General features: G+C 46.2%; 1 protein-coding gene across 1 annotated transcript in view; it reads right to left on the minus strand.

The window, feature by feature from the left end:
* LOC112221257 (protein mono-ADP-ribosyltransferase TIPARP) overlaps positions 1 to 11,698 on the minus strand; it is a 36,366-nt gene extending 24,668 nt beyond the window's left edge. Inside the window, exons 1-2 of the mRNA XM_042296440.1 lie at positions 11,288 to 11,698; positions 9,297 to 10,333 (exon numbers count right to left, since the gene is read on the minus strand). Coding sequence (XP_042152374.1) covers positions 9,297 to 10,300 — 1,004 coding nt within the window. The 5' untranslated portion in view covers positions 10,301 to 10,333; positions 11,288 to 11,698. The remainder of the gene's footprint in view (positions 1 to 9,296; positions 10,334 to 11,287) is intronic.
* Positions 11,699 to 13,173: the final 1,475 nt, after the last annotated feature.

Below are 13,173 nucleotides of genomic sequence, written 5' to 3' on the forward strand. Positions count from 1 at the left end.
CAGGGAGGGTAAAGAACACACTAGTAGGAAGCACAGGGAGGGTAAAGAACACACTAGTAGGTAGCACAGGGAGGGTAAAGAACACACTAGTAGGTAGCACAGGGAGGGTAAAGAACACACTAGTAGGAAGCACAGGGAGGGTAAAGAACACACTAGTAGGTAGCACAGGGAGAGAAAAGAACACACTAGTAGGAAGCACAGGGAGGGTAAAGAACACACTAGTAGGAAGCACAGGGAGGGTAAAGAACACACTAGTAGGAAGCACAGGGAGGGTAAAGAACACACTAGTAGGAAGCACAGGGAGGGAAAAGAACACACTAGTAGGTAGCACAGGGAGGGTAAAGAACACACTAGTAGGTAGCACAGGGAGGGTAAAGAACACACTAGTAGGTAGCACAGGGAGGGTAAAGAACACACTAGTAGGAAGCACAGGGAGGGTAAAGAACACACTAGTAGGTAGCACAGGGAGGGTAAAGAACACACTAGTAGGTAGCACAGGGAGGGTAAAGAACACACTAGTAGGTAGCACAGGGAGGGTAAAGAACACACTAGTAGGAAGCACAGGGAGGGTAAAGAACACACTAGTAGGTAGCACAGGGAGGGTAGGGTAAAGAACACACTAGTAGGTAGCACAGGGAGGGTAAAGAACACACTAGTAGGTAGCACAGGGAGGGTAAAGAACACAGTAGTAGGTAGCACAGGGAGGGTAAAGAACACACTAGTAGGTAGCACAGGGAGGGTAAAGAACACACTAGTAGGTAGCACAGGGAGGGTAAAGAACACACTAGTAGTAGGTAGCACAGGGAGGGTAAAGAACACACTAGTAGGTAGCACAGGGAGGGTAAAGAACACACTAGTAGGAAGCACAGGGAGGGTAAAGAACACAGTAGTAGGTAGCACAGGGAGGGTAAAGAACAAAGAACACACACACTAGTAGGAAGCACAGGGAGGGAAAGAACACACTAGTAGGTAGCACAGGGAGGGTAAAGAACACACTAGTAGGAAGCACAGGGAGGGTAAAGAACACACTAGTGGGAAGCACAGGGAGGGTAAAGAACACACTAGTGGGAAGCACAGGGAGGGTAAAGAACACACTAGTGGGAAGCACAGGGAGGGTAAAGAACACACTAGTAGGAAGCACAGGGAGGGTAAAGAACACACTAGTAGGTAGCACAGGGAGGGTAAAGAACACACTAGTAGGAAGCACAGGGAGGGAAAAGAACACACTAGTAGGAAGCACAGGGAGGGAAAAGAACACACTAGTAGGAAGCACAGGGAGGGAAAAGAACACACTAGTAGGTAGCACAGGGAGGGTAAAGAACACACTAGTAGGAAGCACAGGGAGGGTAAAGAACACACTAGTGGGAAGCACAGGGAGGGTAAAGAACACACTAGTAGGTAGCACAGGGAGGGTAAAGAACACACTAGTAGGAAGCACAGGGAGGGTAAAGAACACACTAGTAGGAAGCACAGGGAGGGTAAAGAACACACTAGTAGGAAGCACAGGGAGGGTAAAGAACACACTAGTAGGAAGCACAGGGAGGGTAAAGAACACACTAGTAGGAGGTTGTGTGTGTTTGGGAGAAAAAAGTCAGCTGTACAGAACTCATCCAGAGCTCTCTGACTTCTGGCAGAAAAGCCATTATAACATATTTGATGGCAAACATTTAGTAGTGAATTGCAGACAAGTTTAACTTCATTACCTCGTGAGCCACACAACAGAGACTCGTACTTAGATTTAGAACGTTATGGACTGCAGATATTAACTTAAACATTTATTGAAGAATAAATCGTTTTGACAATTTAAAAAAAAACGTTCTCAAATACTCCAGTATACGGTATAGGGCCCAAGACTAGTGTGTGGACATCTCTGCTTATGTTCTCTCTGTATCGTGGGGAAGGGCCTGTCAGTCAGCATTTCATGTTGGTCTACACCTGTTGTTTATCAAGCATGTGACAAATAAAATGGGATTTGATTGAACTATCCTTATGGGGAATAGAAGTCATTTTGCCAGTCCCCACGAGGAAATTATTATTATTATATTATTTCTAGAGGGTTTGGGGTTGGAATTGGTGTTAAGGTTAGGTAAAAATACGATTTTTAATAGGAATCAATTGTGTGTGTCCCCACAAGGTTAGTAAAACAATAGTCATGAGGAATGTGTGAACTGTCACATTTATGAGCAGAATGGAACGACAGCCAATCACGCTACACTCCATCTCACCACAAACACACAACCTCCAACTAGAACACTCATCTCATTCCAGACATCACACTACCCTTCACTACAGAGCCCCCTCCTTCTGATTATATAACACACCTAGAGCAGCTACAAGCTGAAAACAATGGCTTATAACAAGTTAATTACAATATACCTCTCTCTCTCTCTCTCTCTCCCTCTCTCCCTCTCTCCCTCTCTCTCTCTCTCTCTCTCTCTCTCTCTCTCTCTCTCTCTCTCTCTCTCTCTCTCTCTCTCTCTCTCTCTCTCTCTCTCTCTCTCTCTCTCTCTCTCTCTCTCTCTCTCTCTCTCTCTCTCTCTCTCTCTCTCTCTCTCTCTCTCTCTCTCTCTCTCTCTCTCTCTCTCTCTCTCTCTCTCTCTCTCTCTCTCTCTCTCTCTCTCTCTCTCTCTCTCTCTCTCTCTCTCTCTCTCTCTCTCTCTCTCTCTCTCTCTCTCTCTCTCTCTCTCTCTCTCTCTCTCTCTCTCTCTCTCTCAAAAATAAAATTCCGCTGGTTAAATTAAGTGCAATGAGTGAGTCTGGGAGTTCATTAAGAGAGCCAATCAAATGCCAGACACAGTCCACAGACACACACCCCTTTTTGGAAGAGACAGCACTCAAAGCCTGGCTTAAAATTTGGCCTTTCCAGAGGTGCAAAGACACACCCTAACTGAACAGTCACACACACACAAATTCATTTCAGGTCATACCCTGAGAACAGTGAGAGTGGCTGAGAACTGTTTGTTCATTTGAGAAGACTAAAAAGTAATTTAGCCCTGGGGTGAGAGAAGAACAGAAAGAGAAAGAGAGAGATGGGGTTGAACAGAGGAGTGTGAGAAAAGAGATGGAGGGACGGCGGTAGGGAGGTACAGAGTGAGTAGGAGGAGTTTGAGTCAGTTGGAGATATGACATCTTGGAGGAAGGTCATGGTTACAACACCCTTTGATGTCCCAACGGACCAATCACAGAGCAGTACTGGAATCACCACGGTAACAGGGTCAACGCCTGGCCAACTATGGAGATTATTATTGTCAGGTGATCATTATTGTCAGGTGAAACGATTAGCTCACACACACACACACACACACACACACACACAGGCGGACGCGCATGCTCACACACGCGCACACACGATACACAGACGACCTTGAATGCAGGGCACAGTCAACTGAAGTTAGGATCGACACAGACAGACACCTACACCCACAACAGACAGACAGAAAGACACTGTAGTTGAAATGACAGATGTATTGAGTTCAAGCCTGGAGTGTGACAAAGAGACAGAGGGTGGCCTCTAGATCCAGCCCTATACCAAACCCTTTCTCACCCACAGACATCAGCACAATTTAAGGCAGCTCACACTCGCTTGTACACACCCCATGACTTTCTTACAGTCACACCTGCATGCCCGCATCAGTCACGCTCCTGAGCGTCACTGACTAGAACCAGATAAATTCACACGCAGTCACACACAAGCCAGTGAACCGACCTTACTGAGGTTGATGTGGGCTCCAAAAGTTACACCATGACACACATACATACAAGAAGTCCCTTTGGTGAGGAGGACAAGGTGGACACACTGGGTCATCCTCCCTTCCTCATCTAGAGAGATTAAACGCTGTTCCTTCTCCTGTATTTGGTTCAGTTTTCCAGAAACCACAACACAGTCACTTCACTTCCCTCCATCACCCAGTTTGTGGGGAGAGGTTGATGAGAGGTAAAATTTGAGAGGGCCAGGGTGAGGATAGGGAGAGAAAAAACAAGAGATGAGGATAGGGAGAGAGAAAACAAGAGATGCTGGAGGGATAGGAGAGGAAATTGCTTCAGAATAGGCGTACGGAAGCCTGCAGGCACGAACACTCACAGGCCACAAAGAAAGAGAGTGAGAAAAGGTAGAGGCTGAGTAATGAAAGGCAGGGCAACCCAGACCTCGCCCCAGTGAATCATTTCATAGGCAGTCTGACACGTTATCTCCTCACACACGTACACACACACACACACGCAAGTAGCACATACACATAAGCAAGGAAGCACACACACACACGCAAGAAAACATTCACACACACGCACAAAGGTAACACACACAGGTCAGGCTACACATTGTCTGAGAAATTATATATTCTGACAAACAGTGGCACACAGACACACACGCACACAGGCAGTTGTGCACATGGACAGAAGCAAATCACACACACCTGGTGTCAGGTCACTCTGTCCTTGGTGCTCAGTGACTCTGTCAGTTAATGACGTGTGAACCATTTACTGTCTGTCCAACAAAAGGCTCTCACACACACACACACACACAAACAGTGACACACACACACACACACATTACATAAAATATTCCTGTCACGTATAGATGAGGGTAAAAAGCAGGCCATGTGTTAAGTGATGACTATTGCACTCTCTATGTAACTGTAGCTGGCTAGAAGGATCCTGAGAGAAGAGGATGAGTGTTGAGTTCTTCCTTCCTGGGTATTATTTGGATGGGATTAACCTATAGTCTCATACAACCATGATGGAACCCCCCACACACACACTAACTCTGCTAGATCAACTGGACATTTTTGCTATACATATCAAAAACGCCTCCCTGCAGTTGATGTCTGAATTCAAATCAAAACCAAGAAGTCATTCTCCAGTGCCACTTTGTTTAGATTGGGGATCCAGTGGCCTGGATAAGATTATGCTTCTTTTTCAGAATGAGAACGAGTTGGCAATTCCTTATATAAATGTGTATTTTCATGCTCAATGTACATTTATAAAACACAGACTCGACAGCTAGCATTTAAATCTGTGGCTACAATGCTAGCGGTATGCGGTACCTACCACGCTGCTAGCGGTACCTACCACGCTGCTAGCGGTACCTACCACGCTGCTAGCGGTACCTACCACGCTGCTAGCGGTACCTACCACGCTGCTAGCGGTATGTGGTACCTACCACGCTGCTAGCGGTATGTGGTACCTACCACGCTGCTAGCGGTATGTGGTACCTACCACGCTGCTAGCGGTATGTGGTACCTACCACGCTGCTAGCGGTATGTGGTACCTACCACGCTGCTAGCGGTATGTGGTACCTACCATGCTGCTAGCGGTATGTGGTACCTACCATGCTGTGCATGACAGAAACTGACCGTTACATTTTCCACAATCGTATTTCTTGATACTCCCATTTCAGAACGGTCTCTGCTCTACATTTCAAGAGTCGTGATATAAAAACGGGGACAAAGCCAATCAATCAAATGTATTTATAAAGCCCTTACATCAGCCGATGTCACAAAGTGCTGTACAGAAACCCAGCCTAAAACCCCAACCAGCAAGCAATGCAGGTGTAGAAGCACAGTGGCTAGGAAAAACTCCCTAGAAAGGCAGGAACCTAGGAAGAAATCTAGAGAGGAACCAGACTCTGAGGGGTGGCCAGTCCTCTTCTGGCTGTGCCGGGTAGAGAGGAACCAGGCTCTGAGGGGTGGCCAGTCCTCTTCTGGCTGTGCCGGGTGGAGATGAAAGTAATGAACTAACATTCTTAGCAGTATCCCTTTAAGTGTTCCTCTATTATATCACACACACACAGATATCTGACTGCTGATGGGTCACTGTCACAGTACGAGGAACAAAAGACACCCCTGCTGTGTACCGACAAACTGGCCATTTCTACTTGTAGAATCACAATGCTCGTCACCGGCTGAGAACATGACTTTGAGACAATTAAAGGGCAACGAACCTCGACGCTGGTGAGACGACAGAAGTCAAATAAAATTTTATTGGTCACATACACACGGTTAGCAGATGTTAATGCGAGTGTACTGAAATGCTTGTGCTTCTAGTTCTGACCGTGCAGTAATATCTAAGTGACAATAAAAAGATGTCACCTTTCCTGGTGTAAACCACTCCCCCTAGAGTCACAATTGTTATAACTAAAACAATAAAACTACTAAACATAAATTCTAATTCATTTGATATGTCGCCCAGCCCTACTGGAGGAGTGGAGGTGAGGAATGGGACTGAGTGAACACTTTTACAGCCCAACCTCTGGTCACAAGTCCTGCATCACACGCACTGACTGACTGACAGTCAGACTCAAATCCTTCACATACTGTATCGGACATAGAAACATGTTAAGATGGTAAACACAGACACACATACAGAAGGAATGATTAACTCCCTCGCCCATGTTCACAGTCACACACATGCATGCCCTCTCTCACAGGTCACCCACGACACAAGTCATTCTTCGACGTCCATCCATGTCTGACGTCCATCCATGTCTGACGACTTCGGGACATGACGTGGAAATCGTCCACTAAGCGGCAACAACGTGCGCCGTTACCTCCAAGATGGTTTCAGTTTTGCTCGGGCGTTGTGGACAAGGACAGCAGATGGCTGTGGTTCAAAAGTTTGCATGTTCGAATCCAGCGACAGGAAGTTGTTTTTGATATTTTTGTCTTTAGCCTATAGCAAACCTTAACCCTTTAACCATTCAGAGTTAATGCCTACCCTTAACCATTCAGAGTTAATGCCTACCCATAACCATTCAGAGTTAATGCCTACCCTTAACCATTCAGAGTTAATGCCTACCCTTAACCATTCAGAGTTAATGCCTACCCATAACCATTCAGAGTTAATGCCTACCCTTAACCATTCAGAGTTAATGCCTACCCTTAACCATTCAGAATGCCTACCCTTAACCATTCAGAATTAATGCCAAACTTAACATTAAACACTTTGGAATTTGGCATGTGAGAAACATGGATGAACGTTTAATTCTCACGTGAGACTGTGAGATCTTGTTCCACACACACAAATACTGACACATGCCAGCCAACTTTCACTCCATCACACACACACCAGCGGCTGCCAAATAAGTCTGTTGCCATATTGACGGCCTGGCTTGTTTTGTCCTCTGCTGCTCTTCAGATAACAGCTGTTATCAACTGCATTCAGTTACTATGGCAACACAACATCACCCAGGGTGTGTGTGTTTAATGGTATGGGGGGTGGGGGGGAAGAGATCTTCCAGATCCACATCTGATAAGACTCTGGAAATTAAGTACCGTTTTACTTGATTAAATGTGAATAAAAATTCTGAGCATGCCGGGACCATGCCGGGACAATGCCGGGACAATGTCGGGACATGCCGGGACCATGTCTGGACCATGTCGGGACATGCCGGGACCATGTCTGGACCATGTCGGGACCATGCCGGGACCATGCCGGGACCATGTCTGGACCATGTCTGGACCATGCCGGGACCATGTCTGGACCATGTCGGGACCATGTCTGGACCATGTCTGGGCCATGTCTGGACCATGTCGGGACAATGTCGGGACATGCCGGGACCATGTCTGGACATGTCGGGACCATGTCGGGACCATGTCGGGACCATGCCGGGACCATGCCGGGACCATGCCGGAAGCGTATTGGGGGCCGTTGTTTGAAATTTGATGGTCTAACACTTCACAAGAGTAAGCAATAAAGAAGAAAACAAAAACCCTTAAAAAAGACTAATGGGACGTATTTGAAACTTAAAAACAAGTCCTACAGTCTGTCTATAAACTGGACTGTTACAATGTCTACTTTGGTTTTCTGAGAGAAAGTAAGAAAAGGTTTCTTAACTGTATTTACTAGTCTGGTACACAGCCACTCTATAGGGGATTAGACTGGTACACAGCCACTCTATAGGGGATTAGACTGGTACACAGCCACTCTATAGGGGATTAGACTGGTACACAGCCACTCTATAGGGGATTAGACTGGTACACAGCCACTCTATAGGGGATTAGACTGGTACACAGCCACTCTATAGGGGATTACCCTGGTACACAGCCACTCTATAGGTGATTGCCCTGGTACACAGCCACTCTATAGGTGATTACCCAGGTACACAGCCACTCTATAGGTGATTGCCCTGGTACACAGCCACTCTATAGGGGATTAGACTGGTACACAGCCATTCTATAGGGGATTAGACTGGTACACAGCCATTCTATAGGGGATTAGACTGGTACATAGCCATTCTATAGGGGATTAGACTGGTACATAACAGCATTCTATAGGGATTAGACTGGTACACAGCCACTCTATAGGGATTAGACTGGTACACAGCCACTCTATAGGGGATTAGACTGGTACACAGCCATTCTATAGGGGATTAGACTGGTACACAGCCATTCTATAGGGGATTAGACTGGTACATAACCATTCTATAGGGGATTAGACTGGTAGTTACTGTGGTATTTTGGCTCTGTGTACAGACTGGCCATTTATAATGTTTGGAAACGGACACTACTAAGTTACTATCACCAACACCGAATACAGTAACTTTAGACTCATGTGAGTGTGTTGCATATTCAAATAAGAGCTTGACTTCATTTGGGTTCTCATGGACAGGTGCATATCCTGTGGGTGGGAAGGTTTGCATGTAGTTTCACTTTAAAACCTAAAATCAACAACACACACACGCAGTGACACAGACGCAGTCACACACAGAGACACGTACACGGACCCCTCAGTTCCCTGAATAACTTGTGAGGTGTGTGTGGTGACATAGCTAACTGTGTCATTGTGTGAATGTGGGGTGTATAGCTTGAATCAGAGCACACTTTGTATGCCTGTCTGCTAGTGCCTGCCAAGTGCTTGTGTGTGTGTGTTCGTGAGAGAGACAGCCAGTGCGTGTGTGTCAGTGACCGAGCCAGGCAGCAGTAGGTCATGCAAGTTCCCAGCTCTAAGCTGCCATGGGTACAGCACTTCCTGGTTTGAGCTGTTCAACCAATGAGAAGGCTGGGTTTGGGAGCAGAAAGAGCACACACGCTATTGCAGGAAGTCAACGTGCCATAAGAATGACACCCAAATAAGAACTGAGATAGGGGAAGTCGGGAACCAAAAACGACTCAGTCAGTTAATCATTACAACACACACACCACCTGCACACACCTACTGAAACTGAGATATCAAACACCATACCTTTCTCATATCAAAGCACTCCTGTCTTAAAACTGTAAATACAATCTCAGCTCTATTAGGCTACTTTCATATAGAACATAAAACAGGAGGAACCACTGTAACTAAATAAAAGCACTTACTGAAACTTGAGCCTGACTTGTTCATTGTCCGGATTGCAATAAAGCCTCTCCAACTGATCCTGTGAATCATCCGCCAGGCTTTGCCAGCTTTCAGTGTCACTCCTGCAGATCTGCCAGTGGTAGGGCAGCACAGTATGATGGTAAGCGCAGTCACTCCCGTACACACACAACCCCTGCAGGAAATCCACGCAGATGGAAACCGAGTCGGCTTGGTGCGTGTGATACTGGAGCTGGGTTAGCAGATCAAAAACTAGATCCAGGGAGGCCTCTTCGCTTTTATCCTGAAATATCTCTCCTTTGTCGGCCTGAAGACTGGGGGTTTTCTTACCGTCTTTAATGGTGAGGCAATTTTCCCCCCGCAAGGCTTTAGAAGCAAATAGGTCAATCATCGTGTTGCCCCCTTGGCTTGGAGGGGATACTAGAGGGGTATCGGGTGTGGGGGGTGTCGCCGCCACTTCGCGCGCCCGCGGGTGAAGTTTGAGCTGGAATCTGCGTTCGTTAGAGTCTATTGTCACGCGCTGGAGATCTACCGGTGCCTTGGTTACCCCCCCCTCTGTTTCCTCCAACTCGGCGGTGGCGTCCACCATTTCCGTGTCGCCGGTAATCATAGCCGTTACACCGGTAGCTGACGATTCTTTCCGGCACACAGGCCCACCAATCCGCGCCTGTTTGACCACCACAGCAGTGCACAGGTTCCCAGCTGTCCTTGGCGGAGGGTTCCTGGGGACAAACACTCCGTCTCCGGTAACAAGAGCATCCGTACTCAGTAATGTGGTCAGGATTGGGTCCTGGAGCGCACGGAGGCATTTTGAGTCCAGTTTCCTCTGTCCGTGCTTCTTTTTGAAATAGGGCTTCACTAACGGGATTTTATTGCTAAGTCTAATAGATTGTTCCGTGAATTCCCGGTCCCCTATACTCATATCCAGAGCTATTCCTGTTCCACCGCCGAGGACCTTGTCGGTTGAGTCTGTCGGTTTCTGTAGGATATGCAAAGCTTTATCCATGGTCCCCAGGGGCACTCCTAAAACCCGGCAGCCCTGAAAGATAGATAGAGAAATGAGAAGAGAGACAGACAGAGTGTGAGAGAAATAACCATAGATGGAAAATAATACCTAAAATGTATGCTTCATATTTCGAAAGTCCTGGGCATGTGTCATTTGATCAACTGTTAGTCAGCCCCTTGACGGTGTCAATAACCATTGCAGAAAAGTCATAGTTTACTTTCCTGGGTAACGTTAAACTGATCGTTTCTGTTTCACCAGTTTTATCATGTTTACCATTGATAGCCCTTCAAATCTAGAAGATTGAATAGATAGGTTTGGAAAAAGTCTCCCAAACTTAGAAATAGTTTTATTATATTGTTGTTCAGTCAATGACGAGCGTCAAGATTAAATTACAGTGCGTATAAACTACTGTACAGCGCGATACAATCATTGTCGCACGATAACAAAACATTCTCGAGAGAGTATTTTGATCACCGGAGGTAGATACACGGGGTCTACGGCATACGTGCCAGTTACAAATCGCTGCTCGAGCAAGTTTGCACGTAGGCCTACAGACACACACAGAGACGAGGGGGACTGCGTCGAACAGCACAAAGACTCGATCCTGACACTGCATTTTCCCGTTGTAACGCACATCAAAAAGCCTACATCTTCTATATACATCGTATAGGTCCTAGCCTACGATGTTAATACTCGCATTTCGGTAGGTTTTATCCGCGAAAACACGGTGGATGTTTGAGATGAACTACACTAATGCCGACCTGCAGAACGTTGTAGACTGCTATATCATTTATAAAATGTAAAAAATAACCTTCCAGCAATCATGAAGATCTGGTGTGCTGCGCAAAAGAACTAGGCTACAATATAGTCGATCTCCAACACATACTGCTGCATAGACGTCCCGGCTGGGTGATTTATTATAGCGTTGCTTTCACAGAGCCCGTTTAGAATACAAAGCGTCCAGACACACACAGATCCTATTCCTACCTGCGTAAAATCCGTTCAATCCCTTCTGTGAAATTGTCTCCTTCGCCACGTAATCCCTGTCCGGTCATGAATGTAGCGATATGTCGATCGGGGTTTGGGCTGCTGGTTCGGGGCTGGGGCAATGCGTGACAAAGCCGCTGTTCGTCGTTCTGCACTGAGCTCAGTTCCGCCAACTCCTGTGTTGGATAGAGGCAACTCGCAGCTGTTGCAAGGAACGCTCAGTCCTCTCAGCCACTCACCGCGCTCCTCACCCGGTCGAGGGATGGGATTTGGCATCAAAGGAGGAGAGAGAGAGAGGAGGAAAAAACGAAACTGGTGTGTCATAAGGGGGAGGAAAAGCAGGAAGTTGTGCTGTGTTCGTCAGGCGCCTGACCAGTAGGAGAAATATGTCTACTAAGTGCAGGGAGTTGGGTGGTCTCCCCCCTCCTTGTTTTTGTGATACTGACTGACTGGAAAGGTTTCTGGTTGTTCGCATATTCAAACTGCATTTCCAGTAGACCTACAGGACAAAGGGGATTATCGTAGGACAAACACAGCCAATAGGCCTGTGAAGGACACAGAGCCAGAGGCATCAAGCCAGTAGGGGGGGACGTGGCCCCTCAGATTTGTCTTGTTTAAAAAAAAAATAACCATGAAACTAATGAAACTAACTATCTTTTTTATTCTTCTGTAATACTACTAGCTACCTAGCAATTTTATGAAGTAGGCTTTAGCTTGTCCAGATAGGTTTCCAATCTCCCAACCCCATAACAAACTACCCAGAAGACATTTCAGGCTATTAGTGAAGTTAGAGTAGCTATCTTGCCTAACTATTTTAGCAGACATGCATGTTGGCAAGGTCGATAGACTTTAGAAAAGCAAGCCATTACTAAATGTACTGAATAAGTCACATTACTTTCAATCTGTTACTCAGGTTTGAGCAGGCATGCAGAGAAGCATATTTCGTTTATTTAAAAAAATAACCACCAGTCAGGAGGATACAGACATCTGAAGAGATATGCAGAACTATAAACATTTTTTTTTACATAGAAATAAGAATAATATTTATGGCTCTAGATTACAGGAAAAATGCTATTTCAGGCCCTTGAAAAATGATAAATTCTAGCCCCCTCTCCAGATCAACCCCAAACCATATTCACATACTTAGTTCCCCTACACAGTCGCCATGATCCTACCGAAACCTACGGGTTCCCTATAGAACTAATACACAGAAATACAATACTAGCCTAATAGGTAAAACAGTGGTTGTTTATCTATGCAACAGACATTCCGAGGTAAGTCTATAGGCCAGTAAAGCAGTAGATGTCTGTAGGCCTGTGGCTTTTATCTACACAATCAATGTTTTATCATGTGGAAGTCTCATGTGCATTGATGGCTGAACTTCCTGGACTGTGCAGTGGTAAGGATGGGATGTGATCGTTGCACCCCAGTGCCCTGGTAAACATAAATGACAAAGGGCGAAAGGGCAATCCTGGCTTTGATGCTTGGCACATATTTTTTTAAATGTGAACCTTGTTTACTCCAAAACGCCACACACACACACACACACGCCACAGCTTAACTCACCCCCTTCCACACACATACTACAGACACACTCTCTCTCTCTCTCTCTCTCTCTCTCTCTCTCTCTCTCTCTCTCTCTCTCTCTCTCTCTCTCTCTCTCTCTCTCTCTCTGTCTGTCTGTCTGTCCCTCTGTCTGTCTCTCCCTCTGTCTGTCTGTCTGTCTGTCTGTCTGTCTGTCTGTCTGTCTGTCTGTCCCTCTGTCTGTCTGTCCCTCACTTGCTCTCTCTCTTTTTCTCTTTCACACACACACACACACACACACTACACACACACTTCAGACTGGAATTCATCGACCTTGCACTTAACAGGGAAACAATTAACAG

The sequence above is a fragment of the Oncorhynchus tshawytscha genome, linkage group LG13 (genome assembly GCF_018296145.1).
Source record: "Oncorhynchus tshawytscha isolate Ot180627B linkage group LG13, Otsh_v2.0, whole genome shotgun sequence".
Taxonomy (NCBI): domain Eukaryota; kingdom Metazoa; phylum Chordata; class Actinopteri; order Salmoniformes; family Salmonidae; genus Oncorhynchus; species Oncorhynchus tshawytscha.